Consider the following 26,983-nt stretch of genomic DNA (forward strand, 5'->3'; position numbering starts at 1 on the left):
ACTGTTGACTGGAAGCCTTACAGGTAACATAAACAGCTGATTCACATATTTTGCATGTTGTATGTACTATATACTGTATTCTTACAATAAAATAAACTAGAGAAAAGAAAATGTTAAGAAAGTCAAAGAAGAGAAAATACGTTTATGGTATTGTACCGTACTGAAAAAAGATCTATGCCCATACTGTTCAAGAGTATACTTGAATGCCTTGAATACCCTATAATACTAATTCGACCCTTACAGCATCAGTACGGGGATTAAATAAGTAACGCGTAAGAATACATTATGAAGGCAAGTGCTATGCCGTCGTAAACGAGAAAATAGATGTGTGATGCCCTAGCGCCTTGGAGTTGGACACACTGCCCAGCCTCATTCCTGGCATTGCCCCTTACCAACGTGCGGCATCGCCTCTTTTGTAATTGCTTATTTTCTTCTCTGTCACCCACAAGTGTGTGAATTACGTGAGGATGGAGAGACTATCTTCTCACCGCGTGTGCGTCTCCTAGCGGAATATCAAACATGTAGCAGGTGCCGAGAAAGTCTGTTGGGTAACCAAATACGTGGTTTTTTAATCTACTGATCCTTTTATACTATAGTACATCATAGGTGTATCACTTTCACTTTTTATGTTTTTTTTTAATGTTTATTTTAGACCGCGCATGCGTGCACGCAGACACAAGTGGGGGAGAGGCAGAGAGATAGGGAGAGACAGAATCCCAAGCAGGCTGTGCACTGATAGCACAGAGCCTAATGCGAGGCTTGATCTCACAAACCTGTGAGATCATGACCTGAACCGAAACCCAAGAGTTGGACACTCAGGTGCCCCAGTATCACTGTCATGTATAAAGATAACCATCAATTGGAACTGGGAGGCCAGTGGCCAGTTCAGGTAGCTTGTACAAAACCCCATTCTATACCTCCAGGCCTCTCGATTCAGGTTCCTTGCTTGGTAGGTTCTTATGTAAAGCCAGAAATGTGATGGAGCCACAGAACATTTTTTTAAAAGTAATGACCTCCACTTGATCCACCTGGATGACTGCCTTCTAACACCCTGAGACTAAACAGACATCTTTCATCTGGTAAATGGCTCTGGTGAAGACACTCCTAAACATCTTTTGGAATCCTACCCCTTGGAAACTCCTCGGGGGTGGGGATTTGGCATTTTCAAGGTGCTCAGGGAACGTTGATTCTGAAATTAAAGGGTGTTGGGGTGTCTGGGTGGCTCACATGTTTAAGCGTCCGACTCCGGCTCAGGTCATGATCTCACAGTCTGTGGGTTCGAGCCCCGCGTCGGGCTCTGTGCGGACAGCTCGGAGCCTGGAGCCTGCTTCGGATTCTGTGTGTGTGTGTGTGTGTGTGTGTGTGTGTGTGTGTGTGTCTCTCTCTGCCTCTCCCCCACTCATGCTCGGTCTCTCTCTGTCTCAAAAATAAATAAACATAAAAAAAATTTTTTTTAAAGGGTGTTCTGTTCACACACGTCAGAGTTTTCTTCTGCTTTTACCCCATGGCGGCTAATCCAAACCCTGTAGTATTAAATTATTTTCAAATAAATCAAAACGGTGGCACCTTCTTCAGCATCTCCTCTGCTTCATGTGTTCCGAAGAGCAAGTGGCATCTTGGTGGCACCAAGGTGCCACTTGCTGTCCAGTCCCAGGGTGCACTTCCACTTCTGATGGCTTATTTGGCCACAGCCTTCCACTCCAGCAGGTCTCTTTGCTGCCATCTCTCCTGCCCTGTGGCTACTGGACTTTTCTCCCCCAAACCTTGCAAAAGCCCACCCATTGGCACCAATTTGGTCTTCAGATACCTCGGTCCACTTGTCTCATTGATCCTTCCCAGTTGAGTTAAACCTACCACCATGGTCTGTGCAGTGTTCCTTTTTCCAATCCGCCATTAGAAGTAAATGGCACCACAGCTCCTGCCCCGTTTCACGCGCGTGTCCCAGAGGTAGCGCGATGGGACATCAGTCTTCGGTGCCACCTGGCTCCCTGATAAGCTTTTGTTGTATACGTGGCTATATTGTCAAGAGCCTCCCTTCCTTCTTCCCACCGCCTCATCCTGAGAGAGCTTTTCTGAATATGACAAGCATCTAAAGACAAATTATCTCCTCACAAAGTTAATTTCTGTTTCTCAGCGGGGAGCCGTGGGTGCCCGCTGGGTTTGCAAGTGCTGCTGTTTGGTTAATGGATGAGTGTCTCTTGGATCCGGGTACCCACACCCGAACTGCTGCAGCGCCTGCCTTTCCATTTGCTTTAATTTCCTACTTGCAGCTGGCGTTAGGAGACCTAAATGGGTTTATTCACAGGGTAGTGGCTTACAGTCATTAGCACTGGAAGGAAATCATATTGGAGACAAGGACCAGAGAGCTGCTTTCGTGTCATCCTTGATCAGTTAAGACAGTTTGGTTGGTTTTCTTTTTGTTTTGATGTTTATTTTTGAGAGAGAGAGAGAAAGAGCGTGAGGGGCAGAGAGGGAAGGAGACAGAGGACCCAAAGCGGGCTCCGCGCGGACAGCAGAGAGCCCGACTCGGGGCTCAAACCCAGGAACCGTAAGATCATGACCTGAGCCGAAGTCAGAAGCTTAACCCACTGAGCCGTCCAGGCACCCCCAGTTGTTTTTTGTTTTTTGTTTTTAGAGAGAGTGAAGTCACAAAATCCTTCTAGAGCCAGAACAAATGACCTAACATAAGAGGTCCGTCTCCGAGTTGTAAGAGTTGAAAAAGCAGGGAATTTTTGTGTGTGTTCCAAGTACCGGATCCTGAAGATTAACTAAAGTGCAGGATGAACAGGATGAAAATCGCTCTGAGCACCGTTAAGTGTTGTTGTCATTGCTTCGTATGCTAAAGCTTTTTAAAATGCAGGAAATTTTGTAACAAGTGGTCGTATCATCATGCAGAAAGCAGAGCCAGAAGTGGACTAGAAATTCCTCCGAACACATCCGGAATGTGTCTAAGTTACAACGTTGTTGCTGTTAGAGGTCAGACAAGGTCGAATATCGGCAGTTTCATGTCGTCCGGGCCTCGCTAGGCGGGCTTTTTAGACAGAATTCTGAAGGCCAGCCGCACCATAGACAGGTTTTTCCTCTTTGAAAAGATCCACAGCCTGTAGGCCAGTACCCATATGTCCTTGAGAGGAGCCCAACTCTAAGCTGTAAACCGTGGGAGCCAGAAATAGGCCTCAGAATTGCAGCGTTACGGGAACAGCTGGTCACGCAGACCGGCGAACGTTGGCCAGCTCCCGTCCCGTTGCCGAGCCTCCTTTTCCACGGTGCTTCCGCACGCTGCACGCAGGCCAACGGAGCATGAGACCATCGAACTAGAACTCCCGAGGAAGAAAGGAAGCGAGCCATCAATTCCTCATTCCTCAGTAGCGCCGCTTACGATGGACAGCTTTAGCTCCGGGGCCTCTGGGGAGGTGTTTGGCCATTTGTGGGGGGGAAGGCAGGAACCATGCAAAACAAATTAAGAGCGAAACAACCCGCTCCCCCGGAGCCACTGTGCGATCTCGGGCAAACATCTTAGTGTCTAATAGTTTTTGGTGGCGTACTAAGGAAAATAATATTTCAGAGAAGGGTTAGTGAGTTGACGATCAAATAGTAAAGTGTCTAGAGTCAACGCGCAAAATGCTTAATGGATGTTATTTCTCTTTTTCCTCTGTATTTGCAAGTTTGGGGCATGACATTTAAATTCTTTAGGTCCTACAAGAGCACTTACACCCTGTGCAAGCGCCATAAACATTTAAAGGAGCCGCCGCGTATGCATGAAGATTCACTGCATTTTATTCACTGCCATACATGGTATCCACATGTATGTATATTTTTTCTCTGTATCACTAGAAATAATTCAGGCACCTCAGCCAACCTCAGCTATTTCCTGTCCCCTTGACTTGCTGAGAGCATTCTTTTTAGGTTCTTACTCCCTCCCTCACTTTTCTCTACTGGGATGCTTTTCCAGCCGTCTTCAAATATCTAAATATCACCAGCACAACTGTCACCTCTTTCATAAGGCAGTGGCTATTTCAAGAAAAAAAATAAGAATCAAAAGCTAACTATGGGTGGGACACAATGTTAGGTGCTCTGAGATATGTAGAAATGAGTAAGATGGCTTTGCTTTCAAGAAATTTAAATTTTAACACAAGGATTTGAAAAATACGTCTCTTATCGTGAAACCTCTCACATTCATCAAAGTATTCATAGTACTTTTTGCACACCTGGCTTTTGCACACCTGGTTGTGGGAGAGAATAGAGATATCCTCCGATTTTACTTCCTCTAAGTACTTGATCGATTAAGGAACTAAGCGCCAAGAGTTGATTAGTAGAAGCAAAATTGAAAGTTTCTGAGTTACATAAATGGTGGTCCTAATAGACCTAGATACCAGAGCCCACATGCTTTACCCACAGACCCTTAGTCAAAGCCTATTCTAGAAAAGTTTGCCGGTTTTCTGGTTCACAGTATTTTTAGCAGCAAATCAGCAGTTGCAGAAACTGACAACAGTAAGAGTCGACTGCTACTTTTTTATTCAAAGCACCGAGAATTAATCGCTGCTAGTCTCTATGAGAAAAACTATATAAAATCATGAAATGACATACTGGTTGGGGGCCATTTAAGTGGGCTACAAATTGCTCTACCTGCCGTGGTAGCCTTTAAGGGCAGTGTTTATTGCTAAATAGAAAGGTTGATAATAGTGGTGAATCATTAATTTGTAATGAGTCATTATGAGGTTACGTTAAGACCTGTGGATTCCACCTCCAATAGGCAGGGAAGTATGAACTTATTTTATTCATTTACTCATTTACTTTTCATTGAAGGATAGTTGCCACACAATGTTACATTAGTTTCAGGTGTACAACATAGTAATTCAACAAATCTACACGTCGTGCCGTGTTCACCGTGAATGTGGTTACCATCTGTCACCATACAGCACTATTACAATATATCTCTGTGTCTTTAATAGAATTTTTAGTTTTGCATTGACATGTAAGTGTTTGAACTTTTTTGAGTGGTTTATATGTTAGGTGAAAGTTTATGTCTCTATTCACTTTTTATTTTCATATTGAATATATTTTAGAAAAAAATCATCAGAGATGGTTGTATAAGAAACTATATAACATGTGTGGTTGTACTGGAATTTGGCTTTATTGAATCTTATTTTGAAATAAGTGAGCCACCTGTTAGGAATTGGGATTTTATTTGAGAAATCCTGGTCTGAGAAATGAAGGTAAACAGTGAAGCATTATTATGCACGTCAAGCGGCAATAACGTACCTTTGTCACAGGGTTGTTGCAAAGGATTAAGTAAATGACCGTGTCAGTTTCTAACTTGCATATTAATATGCATGCTTCCTAACACAGTAGTTGAGCACTCAGGAAAATCTTGGTGTTGTTACCATCACCTTCACTGCCATCCTCTTGAAGCCTGCAGACCTCCTGCCCCTTCTCAGTCAGGTGGCCCAATTTCCCTTTGCCGAGACCTACATGGTAGGTTTTCTTTCGGGGAGCTCCTTGAAGCAAAGGAAAGCACTTAATCCTTTCCTGGGGAACCAAAGATTTGGTTATTTTTTTTTTGCAAGGGGGAGCGGAGAAGGAGAAGAATCTCTTTGGAGTCCGTCTCCCAGCTCCCACCTGCCCTCCTGCATTTCCCATGACAGACCAAAATTTAGTCTCTCAGCTTATCCTGCCACCTCCACTTAAGTGTGATACATGGGATGACCTATAAGAACCAGTGGAAGGGCTCTAATCACTTACTCAAACCTCCCAAAGACTAATTTCTAGAAGCCTCAGAGGTAGGTGTGTGTATTGAAAGACACCAGGTCCTCTCACTAGAACCCTGAGCAAATGTCTATCGATTAGCTTAATTAAAGGAAGATTATAGCTTGTGCACTGGGCTCTGTGAGTTATCTAACTATATGATTCCAAGAGATCTTTAAAGCATGTGTGCTAATGGCCTTCTCATTTAAACCAGCGTGAATTTGAGTTCATTTCATCAATTTGGTAATCAAATAATTGCCAAGAACACAGAAGGTACAAAACAGGAATTTTCTCTTATAAGTAAATTACAGTATTTTAAACTGTCTTTCCTAATACTTCTATATGGAGTTTGGTTCGAAGAGATCCTGTTTTTCACATATTAAGGGCAAGAGCTCTTTAACTTTTATTTATTCTTCTGATCTCATTTCCTGGCTTGGGCTGGGGTCATGGAACCATGAAGATTTGATTGGGCCATTTGTTTGGGAAACCTCCAGTGTCAGTATCTTTAGGTCATTCTTGGACCAGACTCCACAGAAAAGGATTCTCCAATCTGCTCTCTGGAGATTGAAGGCCTCCCTGCTAGCATCCAGGAAACCAAATGGGAAGAGGAAGGAACAAAGGGTTAGGGATTCTTGGTATCCAGTTTGTATAAAGTCATTCAACTCTCCTGTTTGTTGTTGGGTTTTTTTTCCCCCATTCTTAATTGTTTATCCTGTCTCCTAATCCAGAGATCCTCTCTTTTACTCTTTCCAGAGAATAAATCTTCATGTTTTTACCAGGGTGGAGGAGAGCCATCCTGTTTCCCAGTGGGGGAAGGGATCTTGGGAATCTGACTACCTCCTAAGTAGACTTTCATCTAATCCTTATCGTAACCACTCTTTCCCTTTTCCCCACATCCAGATGTAGCTGGGGCTGTTGAAATTCACAGTAGACATTGGTTTGCTTTTCAGCTTTCCACTTTCTGATACAGGATTGTACTTTTCTTGAGTCTATTAGAGACATTTACCACTCTGATGGGCTTTCCAGCTTCTAAAATTGTGTTACCTTTGTCTTCTCCCCACCCTCCCCCGTTCTTCTTAATCCTTAGTGGTTTATGTCTTGGACAAAAGTAATCTCTTTACTGTCACTTCAGAGATTCGGGGAGCAAGAGAGAATAGATGTGTGTTTAAATGTTTTCCTTACCCCGAAGTAAATTCTCCCCTAGGTACATCGTTCTCACTCCTGCTGCCCGTGTCTTTCCCCAGAAGGCCCTGCCCTGCCTCTCCTCTCTGGTAATTGGAGGAATATGGAAGACCAGTTCCCTTTCTTTTCTACCTCCCTATGCCCTGAAAGGCCATCTTTTCTACCCACCTTCCCTGAAGGCCCAACTCAGCTTGTGAATTGTCTGTTAAACCTTCAAGAGTATCTCAGGCCATGATGAAAAGCACTCGTATATACCTCAGGTCGGTAGCTAAATTCCTGTGTATACATCTCGTCTACCCTCTCTGAGTAGACTAAAACCAGACTGTAGTCTCCCTCCTGCCAGGCCTTGCCTGAGAATTGGGGATTTAAGTTGCCAAAGGAAATGGTGGAAGGAGCCCAAGTTTGGATTAGAAACAGTCTGAGGGCAGCTCTGGGCCCCACCACTTACTCTGTTATCTGGGACAGGGAACTTAACCTTTCTGAAGCTCCCTGTCGCCTCCGTAACATGAGTTATGTGAGGACAAAATGAGATGACGCATGTGGCACTGCTTAGCATAATCCCTGGCAAACAGAAGGTGTTTAATAAAGGTTACTTCCCCCCACCCCTCACCTCTATTTTCACATTTCCTGAGCACAGTCTTTACCCTGCAGTAGAGGCTCAAGAACAATCCCTAAATGATTTCTCTGGAAGAAGCTGATCAAGGTTATTCATTAGACATTATGCTTTTCTGTATCCAAGTTGTACCACATCCACCAGAATTTTATGGCAGGAAATCCTTACTGCTTAAGTAAGGGGGGACCAGGGGAGCAGAAACACAATACCCAGTAACACAGAGAGGACCTCAGTCTCACTATCAGCTTTAACAAAGCCAACCTGCGGCTTGCAGCTGTGTTTCCTCTTTGCAATTATAGAAGTGAGAACTATGTGAACTAACTTCCAATTCAATCCACACTCTGCCACTTGGGATCTGGAAGCTAGCTGATTTTTTGACCCAAGGTGCTCTGCTGTGTAGGCTTGCCAGTTATAATTATATTTTCAGGTGTCAATTAGCAAAATAGCCCATTCTTTGGCAGTTTGGAGTAATGAGATGAATCTTGCACTAATCTTTCAATTCAACGAGCACTTGATGAGTGCCGTATACATAAAATTCTGTGTCTTGCTGTACGTAGTAAGGGTATATGAAGAGCCGGGGGCTAGAAATTTCAAAGGTGTTTCCTGTGTGAGCTCACGAATTTTCAAATATTACCAGAATCTTGAGCAACAAAGAAAAAGGCAGAAAGTTTTCCATAAAAATAGTTCTCAGTACACAGTGTCCCTTTGTATTCAAGTGACAAGAATTTCAAAGACAGTTACCTCCTGGAACAGATATAATGGAAATTCATTTAGCGAAAAATATACTTACTGAATATGATTGCACCAGACTCGGTGCTTGTCTCTGGGGAAACCTTGGTGAGTGAAACAGACTGGCTTTCTCCAAAGATTGCTAGTTCCCCTGATATTTGATCTTTTCCTGTGTTTCAGGGCTTTCCATGCGCATTTTTCTCTGCACCGTATCTAGATATATGTACACATAGTATTTGCTAAATTCCTGATCTCATGTTCATTCTGCACAATTTATCATCATTCACCTAAAGCTTGCCAGTTCATGAAATGTCCTCTAATTCCCGCTTGACATCTGTTTGTTGCCCATAAATAGTCTACGTAGAACCAAGAACACTGATGTGAGACCTCAGTGAGGGAGCACAAAGCACAGCATTCTGTGCTTTACCACGCATGGTCTATAGTGTCTTAAGAGAACACAGATTCAGGCCTTCTCTGAACTTAACTCCTCAAAGTCTCTGCTTCACACTCGACCTCTTTCTTCATCAAATTAGAATGGATATTTCTGTTTTTCGTAAGCTCTGTCATTTTTGTGTGCCTCCCTCTTCCTGCATTTATTTCCTCGTTGTGGTGAATTTGGGACCTGATGAAGTTCAAGTCTCCAGACCCCTGTCCATCCATTTATTTGAGAGTAAATGCATTTGGTTAGTCAGACTCAGTGGCTTGTGGTTGCTGGTTCCCACAGGCTTCTAAGAGCTGGTTGTGAAATTTTCACAAGTTTTGTGAGCTGGCTACTAAACATAGTCATTATTAAAAAGTAAGTTATAAAATACTAAACACAAAGGCAGTAAATGCTCCAACTCACCACTTCTTGATTGGTTTACCACAATCTGTGCTCTTTTTATCTATGCTCTTGGGGTTTTGCATCGATTGTAACTAATGCCAGAAATACTACATGGGTGTTACTGGGCACCTCTTTGAGCTCTAAGTTCAGTGACGTCACATTGGTAGTGAAATTGGCCATGGTGGAAATGTCCACGCATAGACACCGGCAAATACTACAAATCGGGACTCCCACACCTCCCCAGAGAGCAAGGTGTCAGACATTTCCCAGCACGTTGCCAGTCATGTGATTCTCTTCTACTTCTGCCAATACTACAGTCACTAATGATCTTTAGCCACATCAGTTACATCTGTCTTCAAGGTGACAAAACTCTTCCTCCGGTGAGGCCATGCCTGCCTTATACTTCTTTACCCAGAGCCCTAGTGACCTCCAAGCACGGATTTTTATAATGGATCCACGGCTACTCCTAGGCTGCCCTTCCCTTCATCCTTCTCATCCTCAGTGAATCCATTTTCTCCCTCCCCTCCCTTCTCTTTCCTTCTTCTCCTTCTTCTTCTTAAAAGCAAGGCTTCTGGAGCCAGACTGACTGGCTTTTCCTCAGACTGTATCATCCACTGTATTGGGTTATCTCAGGCTTGTTACTGAGCTTTTTAGGCCTCAGTTTTATCATGTGTCAAGCAGAGATAATAATAGTATCTACTTCATAAATAAAATGACTTAACAGTTTGTAAGTACCTAGAATAATGTGTGGCATATAGTAAGCAATATATGCATACTTATTTATTTTTTAACTTGTTTTTAATGTTTATTTATTTTTGAGAGAGAGAGAGAATACGAGTGCAGGGGAGGGGAAGAGAGAGAGAGGGAGACACAGAATCTGAAACAGGCTCCAGGCACTGAGTTGGCAGCACAGAGCCCGATGCGGGGCTCGAACTCACGGACCGCGAGATCATGACCTGAGCCAAAGTCGGACGCTTAACCGACTGAGCCACCCAGGTGCCCCATATATGCGTACTTAATAAAATACACACTTCCAGTGTTCATCCAGCACCTATCTGCAGACTTGCCATGTGGTGGAGGGTTCATGATCTTCGTTCTAGAATAGCAAAAGAAACACATGAAAATAAGGAAGAGAAGGCATGGCCTGGGCTTGTGACATAGGAACAGTAGCCCTAGGGAACCAGGAAAAGGGTTAACAAAATAAACCAGAGGAGGGGTGAAGATCAGGAAGGGAGACAATAAATAAGAAAAATAGTTGCAATTCAGAATAACCTGCAAAGATTAGAATATACGCAATATAAACTTTTTATAATTTATTGCAAATATATATACCAGGGAAATAAAGGGATACTTTAGAAATACATAGAAAATTCCCGTTTTGATTTAAGTAATTAAGCCAATTTGGATGCTCATTCTGGGCAGGAATGTGGTCGTCACACGCTGAAGGTGCTTAGGCTAAATCAAATTTGTATTGAGCTACAGCCATGGAGACCAAGTGAGGGATGTCCGTCCGTGTCTATGAAAAACGCAAGCCCAGGAGCCTCAGGACTCATTTGTCTGACCATCTGGAAATCTCTAGTGATCTAAGCACTTAATTTTACCCTCATTTTTAGAACAAAAGGCAAACAATACAAGAAGAAAATGGGCAGCAGAGACATTCTACTTTTCATTTAAAAAAAAATCTTAGTGATAAAAGGAGCAGAGAGTTTAAAAGAAAAAAATGAGAAACCATTAAAATGAATTGAATGCTCTGTCTGTGTTTTGCAGTAGGCTCTATTGTTTTCAGTTACACGGGAACTGTGGTAATTTTATGAATCATTAGAGTTTTCTTTCCAAATTATATGTGCGCTCTTAAAGTGCCTTCTAAGTTACCCACAGGAAGAGACCGTTGAGCAATTTTATGATTCCATTTAGTACTTTTGAGCTTTGTATTAATTTTATATTTTAAACAAATTTATACTTAAAATCCAAAGATAACATTGTGACAGCTGAATCGTTGTGTATTTAATTTCTTCTGCTCTTACAAACATATGAGCCTGTTTCATGTTTTCAATCCCTGGTCTCACAAGAGACTGTAGAATAAATATGGAACCCTGGTTTGGTGAAATGGTGACTTCCCACGTAAAAACTCTTCCCACCCCACCCCAAGGCTGAAAACAATCACAAGAGTTGAACATTGTCCTTTGGCATTTGTGTCTCATTGGGCATGGTGATCTGTAAAGCATGGACTCTGTTAGTGATACCTAATACCTACTGCATTGGTCCCCTGTCCAGTCCATCCTGGGCCAGCCTAACGTGGGCTGCACAGAAAATGGGTAAAGTCAAGTCAGTGTAGTGGGGTGTGTGTGTGTGTTTTCCAGTTTACTTTCTTGGGAAGGACTTTTTTTCTGATATTTTCCTCCACATTCTTGGTGTGAAAATATTCATGTTTTTATCATACTTCTATAAAAACAGTGGTATTATAAGTGATCTGTTTTTGTTTTGTTTTATTTTAAGCATCATAACTTGGCAAAAATCAAAAGTTGGATCTATGTTGGTTCATTTATTTTTCCTGGTTGGTGAAATCTTGAAGTCTGGAAATTATTGTACATGTGTTGGCTGTATCCTTCCCAGTGGCGTGGGTGTTTGCTGTGTGAAGAGATTGTCTTAGAAGGAAATACATCAAAGCTTCAATATTCAGATTTTTAACCACTAACAGTACTGGGAGTCAGGAGCAAAGCTGCTTCCCTGGGCAGTATGTGGGTGGTTCTATTACTGTTCCTGTCACACAAACTTTGGCGGGATGCCATCTGTTTAGTTCATCAGGATGCATTGTGGTCATCTCTAATCTCACGTAGGCCTCTCTCTTCATAAATCCTGTGCTTTGATAACTAAAATCTAGGAAGGGTAAATGTGAATGACTCATCTCCTAAACCTGGGAAAATGAGTTAAAAGCCAAGTTGACATGATGGTGGGCAGGCTGGAGATGTCACCGTGGTTCACAAAGAATATTGCACTCTCACTGCTTGTGAATGAAGAAAGGACGAGTAACTTGTTCAACATCTCAGAGTTAGTGTTAAAACCATATTTGGAGTACAGGTCTCCTCTGTACTAGTCACTTGACTTTTGCCCAGCGGCACATACTGTTTTGCTCAACCTGCAATGATCATCTGGAACAGTTAACTTTACTCCTAGAAGGGGCTAGAATGCTGGGTTTGCAACAGCCGGTTTCGTCAAAAACAAGATCTCCTTTTCAGAATGTATCAGCTCTTCACAGATTTTATGGTCCCTCCCGGTCTGAGGCATATCTGAGTTGTATCACTGCCCTTGAACAAATTTTCCCCTGTGTGTGCATGCTTGCACGCTTGCTCGAACACTCTCTTCCCCAGGCAGTTCCATATGTTCTGTTTTCCTGGAAGCCAAGCTCCCTGCTCCTCCTTCTCCCTAAGAGGGCTCCGGATCTCACCTCTGAGGTACACGAGTAACTGAGGCTGAAGCAGTGTGTGGGGAAACTTGTCAGCATAATTGATTATTCTGTGGAATGAGCCACCAAAGGCAGGTGAGCCCTCAGAGTGTGGAACAAATGTGCGTGTAGGATGCATCTCCCACTGGTCCAGCCGGACTTCCTCCTCTGACAAGTTGATTTATATCTTTGTAACTCTTCCCTAACGAATCGTGCCCCACTGTGGACCATTGAATCTCCTGCCGCAGAGACCTTGCCTTTGCTAGCAGAAAGGAGAAATGTAAAGGTCCCGCTCTGTGAATCTCTGGGTTTGTTTGTTTGTTTGTTTGTTTGTTTGGACCAAGTGGAGTGGCCAAGGACATGAAATCTTTAAAAGGACAGAAGAATCACATAAAACGCTTGACTAATACCTGCTACATCAAGAGAAGGGTTTCTGTGAATACAGACGCTTTGCGGCGTGAGAGAAACCAGACTGGAATGAGAATTCGAGAAGCATAAAGAAGTGCAAGCATTTGAGACCACCTTTGGTGGCAGCTTGATGTTCTGGAGTTCTTTAAAAACGTCTAAGTGTTATACTTGTTCCTTGAAACCACTTTAAGTGTTAGACTTGCTAAAAAATAGGGACGATAACGACTGCTCTACTTTCTCACAATCTGTTGGGATATTGATTGAGATATTTGTGAAGTACTCCGAGCTCTCAGGAAGAAGGGTGTTAGAAAACGCTATGGTGATGTTGTTAGCAGGGCTTGGAAAATCATGCAAAAACATAATTTCGGAAAGATAACTTTAAGATAGGCTGGATTATTAGCCTGAGCCTATATGGCAGTCTTAACAATCTTACAGTCTTACTATGGACAGTCCAATGCTTTTGCCCTAGGTATCCGTTCTGGGTGAACTTGGGTTAAGGAAAAGAATGAAGGACTTTTTTCTTTTTAATATGTATATAACTAGACAGTAGAGCATGGAATGATATGGGCCCTTAAGGCAGAAAGAGAACATTTAGAAATATACAACTGGGAAATAAAATTCCAGGGCACACGTTTATGTGGAGTCCATCTTCCTTTGGAGGTTTTTCTTTCTCCATGGGAGGGTTTTGTGAGTGGCTGGTTTGGTTCCTAAAGATCAGATGCCCTTACTACCTCTCTTCCTTGAAACTCTTCTTTCTTGTTTTGTTTTGTTTTTTGCATACTTGGTTTTCTTCCTTTTTTTTTTAATCTTTGCCCCTTCTCTTCTTTTCTATCTTGGATCCTCTACTCCTCCTGTCACCACCGTCTGAGCCGCCCTACACTCGGAGGGCAGCCTCCTTGTCGTGGAGTCCCACACCTCTGAACCACCTCTGCGTATCAGCCTGGCTCACCTTCCCCAGGACCGGGCACAGTGTGGGGTGCTAGACAGAACATTGAAATGGGAGTCAAAGGGACTGATTTCTTCATTTTTTCCTTTCAGGTCTCCTTGCCTTTTTTTTGCTGTTATTAAGATTGTTTCTAGGGGCGCCTGGGTGGCGCAGTCGGTTAAGCGTCCGACTTCAGCCAGGTCACGATCTCGCGGTCCGTGAGTTCGAGCCCCGTGTCGGGCTCTGGGCTGATGGCTCAGAGCCTGGAGCCTGTTTCCGATTCTGTGTCTCCCTCTCTCTCTGCCCCTCCCCCGTTCATGCTCTGTCTCTCTCAGTCCCAAAAATAAATGTTGAAAAAAAAAATTTTAAAAAAAGATTGTTTCTATTAATCTCACTGGTTTTCAACAATTTGATGATAATGTGTCTTGCTGTAGTCTTTGTCATCTTCCGTGTGAGACTTTTGAACTTCTTGAACCTGTGAGCATACACTTTTCATCAGATTTGGAAATTTTTCAGCCCTCATGTCTTTTTCTGTCCCCCATCTCCTTCAGGAACTTTAATTACATGTATTAAGTTGCTTGATTGTGTCCCACAGACAGTTCATGGACTCTGCTTGATCATTTTCATTTTTCTCCTGTCTGTTTTATTCTGGATAGTTTCTATTGCTGTGTCTTCCATTTTTCTTCTTGTCATGTTCACGTTTTGCTGTATGTTCTTGAACATAGGAGAATATTTATAATGGCTGTTCTAACCTCTTTGTCTACTAATTCTGTTATCTGTGTCGTTCCTGGGACTGTTTTTCTGGACTGATTTTCCCACTTCTTTGCATGCCAGGTAACTTTTCATTAGATGCTGGACATGGTGATTTTGGGGTTTTTTTACATTGTTGGGTGCTGGCTTTTATTGTAGTACTTTAAATATTCTAGAACTTTGTCTTAGGACACATTTCAGTGGTAGAATTACATTGATCGTCTCAAGGGTTGCTTTGGGGCTTTGTTAGACATGTCCAGGGCAGCCCTTCGTCTTAGGCTAATTTGACCCTACCGCCCGAGGTGCCATACCTTTCTGAGGACTCTACCAGTTGCCATATCTGTGAGGTGGCTCTTCCACTCTAGCTAATGGGAACGTGAACCATTCCTGGCCCTGTGTGATGAAGTCTGGGAGTTCTACCTGCTCTTTTCAGGTGGCTCTTTCACCAGCGTTAGTAATTTCTGCCCCACAGGCACAAGTCAGTACTCAGCCCACGATTTGAGGGGGCTCTTCTAAAGATCTCCAGAAAGATCTCAACCTCTCTTTCTCCCTTCCTCCCTCTCTCTGTGCGCCCCCTCCTGTCCAGTGTTTCACCCCACAAAGGCCTACTTGCCTTAACCTTCCAAAGTGCCGGATTCTGTCTTCCCCAACTCAGAAAAGTCTGTGTGGGTCCCCCCTTTTCCTGAACTGTGACCTGGAAACTCCAGCTACAGCATTCGCAAGGCTCACCTCATTTCCTTTCCTTCTCCGTTGTCTGAGAATTGATGCCTCATATATTTCATCTGGTTTTCTTGTTTTTGTTTTTTAAGATTTTATTCTGAGTAATCTCTACGCCCAACGTGGGGCTCAAACCCACAACCCAAAGATCAAGAGCCACACATTCCACCTACCGAGCCAACCAGGCGCCCATCATCTGGTTTTCTCATGTTTAAAGCAAGGCTTCAAGCTATTTCATACCAAAACACTTTAGTATTACTTCTCTACAAAACAAGAGCATTATCTTCATTATCACAATCACATTATCACAGCTTTTAGCATGTGCAGTAAGTTCTTAACGTCTTCTAATACCTACCAATTTGAAATTTCCCACGTTTTGCAAAAATATTCTTTACAACTAGTTTGTCCCAACTAGGATTCCATGTAGGATCATAATTCTCATGTGGCTTACATCTCTTTTAATCTAGAGAGTCACTTTTTTTTTTTTTCCCATTGCTGATGTGTTTAACAGACACGGTCACCTGTGCTCGACAATATCCCATGTTCTGCATTTGTCTGATAGCGTCCTCTGTTTCCTGTGACTAGAAGCGAGATCTAAAAGCGTGATTAGATTGGGATTAAATGTTTTAGTAGGGATATATCATAGATGATGCTAGGTTTCTTGTCCCATCACATCCGCAGACCCGTAAGAGCTGGCTTCCTAACATTAGTGATGTGAACGTCTCACCCCTGGGTGGGACCTGTGACCATCTGGTCCGTCCATTATTCAGGTATGGTTTTCCTCATGCGCCCAGAAAGTAATCTGTGTGCGTGGCGTATGTTTGGCACTACAAAAATGTTCATTTTCCCTGTCAACTGTCCTCTCTTTGTTTTAGTACCAATTGATAATCTTTACTCAAATCAGCTGTGTTGTTAGAGGCTGCAAAAATGATTTTCTAATTCTGTTATTTCTTCTACACTTCTTAGTTGGCATTCTTCATTAGAGTAGAGCTTTTCCCTATTTGGTAATCCTGAAATAGATATAGTTCCTACTGGAAAGACAGAGTAAATGCATAATTCTTTCTCTTTATCAATTCTCAAAGAAGAATTTGATTTAATAGTCTCCTCAAATGGTGACAAATGAGTTTTTTTCCCTGACTTTCTCTCTGCACTGATCTTTCATATTTTTCAATAAAAATAATCAACTACAATAATTTATTCCATTTGATGCAGTAATCATCAGCTTTGGCCAGAGAGAGCTCAGAGACCTGGATTCTAGATTTCTGAAGTATCATAAGCTAGCTGTGTATCTCTGACAGGCCCTTTAATATTTGTGTTGGTCGTTTTTCTTTTTTAAAGCCAGAGAATTGGACTGTGGATAGCAGGGGTTGTTTTCGGCTGTAGTGTTGGGATTCTGAGCTCCACTGCCTTAAACACTGCCTGCTCCTGTCCCTGCGCAGGAAGAAGCCCTCAGCCTGCCATCCAGGCCTTCCACACTCTACTCTGTCCAGACCACCCTTTCGCCTCCAGTTCCTCAACATGAATCTCCTACTCCAGCCACAGTTGTCTCCTGCCTTTTCCCTGGCTTGCTGTGCCTTGCTTCTTCCTCTCCATGTATCCTAAACTTGGTCTATCTCCCAGATACCAGTTCAGTCTTTCCCACCTTTTTACTGCTGTTCCCCTACCGTATCTTTTGCGCTTAACTTGCCTCTCGGAATATCACTTGTTTCTTGTTTTAAATGATGTTATCCCAACTAGATTATTAGCAGCCCCTGGAAAGTAGGACCATGTTTTATGTCAAGAACATTGCCTGGCACAAATGAAGTACTTTAGCTGCTAACGTTATTATACTTCTGTGTCTCCCCTAACATGTAGCACTATGTATTTTGCAGAATAACAACCTTAAGGCGCTTTTGAAGTTGTGTGTGTGTGTGTGTGTGTGTGTGTGTGCGTGCTTGTGCTGGAGTTAAGGATATTTCTTGTAAGTGCTAATGTTTACCTATTCGTTGATATTCCCTGGGTTCCATTACATATCAAGGGGAATTGAAAACCTGGACATAGAATTATATTGATTTGAAGCATGTAAAGAAACAAAGATATGCCCTGAGATCCCACGGTCTAATTAAACACAACTGTTGTATACTTCTTTCCCCTTTCCTGCTACGTTGTTTTGTTTTGAATACGAAGTCTCAAACCCCTAAATAAACCTTGTAAAGAGCCAGCTGTGCTTATAAGATATGTTAGGCACAGATTTCATTCTACCATAAGTGATCCTCTAGCCAAAATGTTAAGAAAATATTACTAGTAATTTACATCAGATACATTTTCCAAGTTATTAACTGGCAGGTAAATTTTATAATCACTTATGTGAGTTCTAAAGGGATATAGTGTTTCTGGTTGCCCAAAATTTGACCTCCTATTTTCTTTGTTTAAGCCTATTTATAAATTACACTTCTCTTCAGCCTGCCAAACAGAGCTTCAGAATGAATTTCCCTGTTGGTTGTAGAAGTTTGTCTTTTCTCAAGAGTAGAACCTTTCGAAATTATCTTCCTACACTTGGAGTGGATCATCTAATGATTAGTGACATCAGACAGGATTAACTTGTACTTTCTTGCTGGAGAGGGTAAAAGGGATATTCAAAATATTTAGGTGGTAAGCATATATGTTATACAAGGACCTCCAACATCTGGCTCTGACTTCCTCACACAGCTTTCCTGATCTATACACACATACACACACACACACACACACACACACACACACACCCTTCACCGCAGCCATGAAGAACAATCTGCAGGTCTCTCAATCCCACACTGCTTCCCATTCATGCTGCCCTGTCTACCTGAAGTACTTTTTTCTCCATTTTTGTCAATCTGTAAGTCGCTATCTTTTGGAAATCAATTCACTTATAACTTCATCTTTCTCACCACTCCCCACCCCCACCCCAGCCCAGTTAACTTTCCTTTTCTGTACCTCTACTGTGCAATATTCACAGAGACTTTGCGTTTTTATTTGTGAACTTGTCTCCTCCTCCTAATATCTAAGACCGCTGGAGGGCGAGAACTTTGTTTCATCTGGCTTTTTATCTCCTGCATTTAGCCTTCTATTTAGCCCAGAGAAAATATTTACTCGATAAACATGTATAATAATAAACATGTATCTCTTTAATTAATTAAGTTCCCTGCCCTATCCCCAGTTTCAGGCCCTTCCCAACAGCTGTTATCTGATGGTCTATAGTAGTTATTTCCAGCAATGTTGCTACATCCTCACATTTTAAAAATACACCGTAAGTGAAAACCACTATAATAGGATACTTACACCCTCTCAGACAAGTTGTTGAAGGAGTACCTCTTCATTTGCATAGTGGTTGGACACAGTTGTTTCAAATTGAGACTTGGGGTACCTGGGTGGCTCAGTCAGTTAAAGCATCTGACTTCGGCTCAGGGCATGATCTCATGGTTCGGTTCATGGGTTCGAGCGCCGTGTCGGGCTCTGTGCTGACAGCACACAGCCTGGAGCCTCCTTCAGACTCCGTGTCTCCCTCTCTCGCTGTCCCTCCCCTGCTCGCACTCTGTGTCTCTCACTTTCTATCTCAAAAAAAGGTAAACATTAAAAAATTTTTACAAATAAATACATAACATTGAGTTCCAACACGCATGTCCACAATCACCACCTGGGTGTCACTCCCAGTCAGTGTCTCCCTTTCCCCTAGCAAAGGTTTATTCATCTGAGTTCTCCAGAGAAATAGAACCAAAGGGGGGTGGGGAGAGATGTTCTAATGGGGGTTGGAGAGTTTTTCTACAGGAAGGAGGTTTTAGCTGAGATCTGAAAGATAAGGAAAAGTATTCTAAGAAGGGAAGACAGGGGACTGAACTTTGCAGGCAGGTTCAGGGCCCTGAAATGGGAATGAAGAACCCAAGAAGCCCCACGTAGCTGGCTCTCAAAGAGGCAAGGGGACATGTAGCCAGTGCGGCTGGAGGAGTAGACAGACCTTGCAGATCATCTGAAGAATGTGGGTCCTGGCACAGTAAAGAGCTTCAAGTTGGTGAGAGCTAGAATCAGATATCACTTTAAATGTTTTCTTTTGACATTAAACGTACAAACTGTAAAGTGCACAAATCTTTAGTGTGAGAAGTTTTTATATATGTGTTTATTCATGGAACAGCTACCCAATCAAGATATTTCCAGCACCTGGACGGTCGTCACCTTCTCAGTCAGGATCCACTCCCTCCCAGGGCAGCCTCTATTCCGACTTCTATCACCAGAGATTACTTTTGCTTGTTTCTGAACTACAGTAATAACATTCTTGCAGTCTTCCTTTGTGTGTGGATGCTTTCACTTAGCACACGGGTGTGCTGTGAGATCCATCCACGCTGTCACAGGCAGTGGTGGCTCGTCCTTTTCCGTTGCTCTGTAGTATTCTGCTGCGTGCGTGTGTCACGCTGTATGTCCCCATTCAACTACTGATGCACACGACAACCACTCCTTTTTTTTTTTCGCTATTATAAGTAAACCTGCTCTGAATCCGTGTGATCCTGTCTTTTGATGGATGTAAGACTCTTCATTTCTATAGGAGACAAAACTTTTGAACAGATCCCTGAGCTTGTGTGGTAGAGAATAATTTGGAAGAGAATAGAAGTGGTATTTTCTCAGGTACCAGCTCCCTGGATGCATAGACTTTTACCGTATAGCTTATTAAAGGAGCAAACCATGCAGAACATTCTAAACATCACACAAGTCAAAATATAGATTAAAAAATGACTTCCATCATTACTGTCATTACTCTAGTTATAATTGTTTATAGGCAGCTATAAGTTGGAGCTGATAATAATGGGAAGGACAATATGGTAGGAATGCGCCAATAAACAGAAACATTATTGTCATCGTCAAACATTTGTGAAGCACCCCCCTCTACAATTGCTGGTGTGTGTGTGTGTGTGTGTGTGTGTGTGTGTGTGTGTGGTAGTGGGGGGTGTCTGAAGCAGTAGATGAATTCCCACTGTTTCTCTCAAATTCTTCCTATGGCAATTTTCAAGAACCTTAGGTTTTTTTGTAGCATTTCTGAACCATCCCTGCTGCAAGAGCTAAAACCACCCATACAGAGATTTCATTCTCCACACACTGAAGTGTTTTGGTTTTGTTTTTCCTGAATTGTGAATTTATTTCTATTTCTTAAAACTTTAAAATTAGCACATTTAGTTGTATATATACTGGGTTGCCATTACAGAAAATGACACAGTCGAGTGAAATTAGGAATGTTTCTTCGAGCAATCTAAAATCTTTAGTCACAATAAATATTCAGTCTTTAGAACCATGGGAATTAAGATACAGTAATATAGTAATAAAGAGGCTGTGGTTTGATTCCACCTTACACAGCATGCTTTTGGCTGTCTGTTTTTCATTATCAGTTTACTATAAATCTGTCTTTTCATCATATTCTGAATGTACTCTGCATTTTCATTAATTAAGAAACATTTATGGGACACCTACAATATGCCAGATATTTTGCTACGAGGTCATAGAAGATATGAAGGTATAGTCATGATCAAAGGAATTTATAGTCTAGGGGAAGAGATAGTCAAGTGAACCAGTGGGTACCATCCTCTCTTAGGGCTTGGGCTAAGCTGTGCCCCGGGTGTTCTGGTAGCACAGAGGAGGGGCATTTAAATGAGAGCAGGTAGACTTGAGCTGACTTCTCAAGGATGACAGACATGAGCTAGGAAGGCATTCCAGGCACAGAGACAGGAAGCCAAAAGCACAGAGGCGGGAAGTAGCAGTCAAGGAGTAACTAGTAGGTTAATGTGGTCAGAGCACAGGGTTAGCATGCTCAGTGGAGCTGGAGAGAAGGTTAGAAAGGTGGGTAGGGGCCAGAGTTTCAAAGGTTGGGGGTGTGGGAAAGAACACGGACTGAGAAGGAAGCTCAGGTTCTCACCCTTTTTCTAGCTGGACTTTTTATGGGTCCTCAAGCATGTCACTGGGCATAGTGTCCCCATTAGTATAATCAGAGAATGAGGAAGAGTCATTGCGAAACCTTGTTCCAGAAACACTGTTCCAGAAGATGTGAAAAGGTCTATGCTGTGCCGTGAAAAATGTTTTCTTGGGGCGTCTGAGTGGCTCAGTCTGCTTAAGCATCCGACTTTGGCTCGGGTCATGATCTCACAGTTTGTGAGTTCGAGCCCTGCGTTAAGCTCAGTGCTGACTGACAGCCGGGAGCCTGCTTCAGATTCTGTCTCCCTTGGTCTCTGTCCCTTCCCAACTCGTGCTCTCTCTCTCTCTCTCTCTCTCTCTCTCTCTCTCTCTCTCACGCACACACACACACGAAAAGAAAAGAAAAAAATGTTTTCTTTACTTAAATAATTAGGGGAAGATTGAATACCACACACATTTGCCTGTTTAAGATTCACAATGAAATTAGCATAGTAAAAGTTTCCAGAGTCCTCCCTCCAGTGAAGAAACCACTTCCGTTCTCTTTAACTCAGCATTTTCAATTACTTGAACTTAGAGTCAGTTTTCTGTAATATTAATATTGGCATCATGCTGCAGAACCCCATTTTGACGAACTATGGACGAGGTCTTAAAGGTCCAATCATCATCATTCATTCATTCAAGTTTTTCAAAGCACAGAACTCAAGAGCTGGTCCTTATATACCCTGTTGTTATTTTAGCCTGCTGGTGTATCCCTGTGAGAAACTTTAGTTATTTCTCGTAGCACTGTTTTTGGGGTTTTTTTTAATTGCGTCTGCTATCTCGGGATTTTTTTTTTTCCTTTTCTCATTTTTCACATCATGCCCAGACTTTATTACCTGGTAATAAGTTGCAAGAAATGAGAATTGAGTTGTTTCTAAACAAATATCAATCATTTGTGATATGTTTAGTAGAAATTATAATGAATATAATCAGGGTTTTACTTATTATAAAGTCATTATATTCAACATTGGCAAATCCCAGAATTAATAACAAGTCAATACATCATTTGAAATGCCAAAGAAATCAAATAAATAAAAACATAACTGACCTTGTTAAAAATTTGATATTTTCAACATTTATCTGTCAGAGCCCCTGATTTAGAAAATGTGATAAATTCTTGAAAAATGGGAACTTTTTTCCCCTGTAAAATATACCCATCATTTGGCAAACTACAGTGTCATTTGCCTTGAAAAGAACGTGGTGATTGATTATCCAGAGTGCTACCATGACAAGGTAAACCAAGCAAATAGCTGGAAAATTGTATGTAATCATACAGCATAACATAGGCTCTTTGTTGAGCACAATCATTAGAATTAAACTGTGGCATTCCAGTCAGTCCCTGTAGGTACTTCCTATTCACCCCAAAACCTCTGTCTCCGGGGGGGGGGGACGTTCCCACGTGCTTGCATTTTCCCCTTCCCCTCCGACCATCGACCATCGCACGAACAAAGACCACACCGAACCCACACGACAAGATTGCAGAACGCAAGGAAGCCGACGTCTGGCATCTCTTTGTGCCATTCGGAGAGGTTTATTTACATGTGCTAACGTTACCAGTACTGTTTCTTTTATTAGTAGCATTTTCCTGAAGGTCCTGAGAAATTGTAAACACGTGGGGGAGGGGAAGGATGGGAGATGGACAAAGAGAAATGAAGAAAGCCAGTCTTGCTTTCGAGAAGCTGGTGTTCTAATCAGGAAGACCAAACACACCTGAGATGACCTAAAAACAATTCTACATCCCTTCCGCTGTGTAAAAGCACCGTGCACCAATTGAATACCGGCGTGATGGAGGCCAGTAGAAGAGCCACCAAATTATCCTTGGTTATTAGAAGACGAAATTGAGTCATATGAAAGGAAGACGCTCCCCCAAACCTGCCCTGAGTTAATTATCAATAGCTTAATTGGAAATAGAACCAAGCCCTTTCTCTCAGTAAAGCTGAGCAATCCCCCAGTGCCCCTCTTCCCTACGGTGTTTCACATTTTCAGCGGGCTTTGTTAGGAGGGCTGAACTCCGCTCCCCTTTATTAATTGCCCTCCGCGTGTTGTAGGATACCCTGTGTTCTGAATCAGGATGAGGATTTTAGATTCTTCTGAGCAGCGTGGGGACATGTAGCTAAGCAGAATCAATTCCTGTCACTCACACACAAATACAGAAGAACGGGATTATGGATCAGGGTGAAGCCGCAGTGCTTTAATCTTAAAATCAATACCGAAAAGGAAGTTGAACTTGTGGGGATTCTGTAGAGACTGTAATTTGGTTTCCTATGAGGTTTGCCTTCCAGAATATAACTGTTCCTTCCTTTTCACCTTCTGATTATTTTACTTGGGGGGGGGGGGGGGAGAGGACCAGAAGAAAAGAAACCTCTACTTATCTGGAATAAGTATGCACATATGAACTCGTAACTCAAGCTGATCCTCCATTGTATTGAGAAGAGCTGTACGCTTTTATCCATTCTTTTAATTTTTAGAAGAAAAAAAATTAACCCGGACCCTGAACCCCGTAGTCTGCCTTTACGCAGAGTAAAATGCCTTTGATTTTTTTCACAGGTCACTATCAGAGTAGAAAAAAAAAATTTTTTTAATGTTTATTTTTATGGCCTGAATCTAACCATAAGCTTATGTAATTCTATGTAAATAAATACATCTTCAACAAACCAGTTATCGACCAAAGGATTCCAAGATGCTAAGCATGTGATTAGTATTTACTCCAGCGTTATTCTGCTCCTTTTGAAAGAGGCATGAACTAATGGTTTAAACAACTCAGTCTTTTCTTAATCCGAGGTTTAGGGTTGATTGAATGTGCCTCTTCTCAGAACACTGATTTGCTGCACAGTACCGTCCGTCTTTAGCTGTAAGGTGGCTTTATTATTTGTTTCCCTGGGATATTTCTTTAATTCCATTTTTGAAATAATGTCTGAGTCTGTTTGGACTCTGCTTCTGCAGCAGCAACAACAATAGGAAATATCTGATCCAACAAGAAAATGGTTGGGCCACAGGCAGGGGAACTCCGGGCTAGCTCTCAGGCAGAATGGTATAGTTAAAAGAGCAAAGCCCGCAGCCCGTGCTTTGTTCGCTACCTTTTCTAAGCCTGTTTCTTCATCTTTAAACTGTGGATGATCGTGGGGCTCGCCTGATAGATAGGTACGTGGAGAGGATTAAGTGAGCTAAAGTATGTAGGGCGCCTAGCACTGGACTTCCCACTTGTAAGAACCCAATAAATGGTCATGATTCCCATGATTAATGTGAGTCTCAAATGAGGTAACGTATGCTGTGTATGTGAAAACACCGCACAAGCCCAGAAGGCACAATACAAATGTTGTTCTTAAGAGACTGAGATTTGGGAACTTTTAAAACAAATCACGGAGGACATTTTCTCTGTGTTGCGTTTCATAGGTCCCTAACCTCAAAGTAGAGCCCTGGAGGAGATAATCCAGGGGCTTGAAAGCCATAGCCATAGCTTGTGGATGCCAAGAAGCCTTTGAAACCAATCTGTAAATCCCTGTCCGGTGTCCTTCCACAGAACGTACTTTCTCAGGGGTTTGGGAAACCGGCACTGTGTAAGATACGTATTTGGTTGTTTGCAGTCGATACTTATCATGAGGGTCGCATCCTTCCAGGAAGGCTCAAGTCGTAAATGATTGCCTCCTTTCAGTGGTCTTTCCTTGTCCTTCACATGACTTGACATCAAAACAAAACGAAAACTCATGAACTTCTGTGTCCTCTCGCAGAGCACAATCATCGTGGAGAAGACAGTGCAAGACCTCATGAACCTGATGCACGACCTGAGTGCGTACTCGGATCAGTTCCTCAACATGGTGTGCGTGAAGCTCCAGGAGTACAAGGACACCTGCGCTGCGGCCTGCAGGTAGAGCTCAGGGTGGGAGCCAAGGAGAGTCACGTCAGACCCTGACCCTTGTTATGCTTGTTGATGCTGCTTTCGGAGCCTCCCTTTTCCACCGTGATAGAAAAGGACCGGTTTTTGCGTTTGTCAAGGGGCCTGACGAGAGCACGTGTCGCAGAAATAGTCTCCTAGATGCACGTGTCATCATACCGACAGAGGGAATGAGAGTGACCAAGGGGCAGCACCACTTGGGACTGCCATTGAGTGGCATGGACAAGGTGTCAACCTTGATTTTCAGGAAAAGCTAGAACTGTAAGATTGTCTTCTTCAGGGCAATGCCAGATCGCATTTAGATCTTGTGATCCTAAAAGATCTTTAAAGTAAAGCAGTTTCAAACTTCCAGCATCGTTTATAATCCAGAATGTGGTTTCTCCCTAGTTCTTAAAATGTGTTTCTCCTGATGCCTGAGCTGTAGCCTTCCCACTGTCATGAAAAGATAGTTACACCTGCTTCCAGCATCAGCAGAAATGAAGAACCATTGTTAGGAACTTGAAATCCCTCGGCCTCCCCTCTGATTTCTTTTCTCTGGGTTCAGAAATCTCATGGAAAAGATCATAGCGCTTGTGGTAACAAGCTAATAATAGGAACAAATTATGGTCTGGTTGACAAGACCTGAAACAATTAGGGAAGAAAAGAATGTATAATAAAATACTAAATTTTATGTGATGTATAATTAAGGATAGATATGAAAGTGCAGTACATAATCAAGTACTACCTGCGCAGCACAGGACATAAGAGCAGAAGGAATGAAATGTGAGAGAGAAAAACAGAGAAGGGGAGACTGGCTTGAGGAAAGACTTCCCAGGTGAGATGTGTGCTGCGTCTCAGAAAGACATGGGATGGAGGGAGGCGGACAGAATAAAGAAGGACGTTGAGGGACACAGTGGAAACACCGACGTAGTTCCCTGCTATTTCAGCAAAACCATTACCTTCCTTGTGGGGGACCCAAGGCTGGACACAGTGCTTCTTATTACGTCCTGTCATTGCACTGGTCAGAGATTTCTGGAGCCTTTACCAGATCCAAGACAGCTGAGTGTGCAGGGATGAAGTCAGTCAATCAGTCTCCGGTTATAACTTTAATGAGTTTGCCATCTTGGTAGAAGATAGGAAGGCAAATTGGAGACCAAGGCATGAATGTCCACAACATTAATTTGTGACAGAAAATATGGTAAGATAGGTGGACACGCTGTAGGAGGAAGAAATGACTTGGGGACAGGAGCAGCTCGATGAAGGGTATGAAGTAGGCCTTGTGAAGAGTGAGAAGGAGTTAGACAGGATTTGGACTAAAGTTGCCGAAGGAAGGAAGGAACCAGAGCAATTTCAAGGAGGTGGGAAGAGAAGGAAAAGAAACAACAAAGGATGAATGTTTGGGTTTTTGGAAAGGAAGACTGAGCCAAAATGGAGGATCTTAAATGCCAGGCTGAGGGAACTTGGCCTTGTAAAAACTTTTAGGTAGTGGGGAACCACTGAAGGGGAGTGAATGGGGAGTACCAAGCACAGACCTGTGCGTCAGGAAGATTTTTCTGAGCTTTGTGTAAGATGGACTGAAAAGGCAAGAGTGTGGAGGTGGAGGGAGAGGGACAGATCAGGAGACACTAGGAGGTAAATTTGTAGCCTTGTGGCTAATGGTTGGCTGTAGAGGGTGGAGAATGCAGGGAGAAGTACTCGGGGAAATTAGCCTTGTCTTTCCTATGCTGTATTTGTAGAGAATTTTTTTTAACTTGAATTCAAGATCTCACATTTACCCATTAAATTTAATGTTATTTTTAGCTCAACGCTTCAGTCTTTTGAGATATTTTTGA

General features: G+C 42.6%; 1 protein-coding gene across 1 annotated transcript in view; it reads left to right on the forward strand.

Moving 5' to 3' along the window:
* Positions 1-26,983, forward strand: part of EXOC4 (exocyst complex component 4) — a 754,752-nt gene that overhangs the window by 573,147 nt on the left and 154,622 nt on the right. The window contains exon 12 of the mRNA XM_043589551.1: positions 25,009-25,145. Coding sequence (XP_043445486.1) covers positions 25,009-25,145 — 137 coding nt within the window. The remainder of the gene's footprint in view (positions 1-25,008; positions 25,146-26,983) is intronic.

Source organism: Prionailurus bengalensis, chromosome A2 (assembly GCF_016509475.1).
Source record: "Prionailurus bengalensis isolate Pbe53 chromosome A2, Fcat_Pben_1.1_paternal_pri, whole genome shotgun sequence".
Lineage (NCBI taxonomy): Eukaryota > Metazoa > Chordata > Mammalia > Carnivora > Felidae > Prionailurus > Prionailurus bengalensis.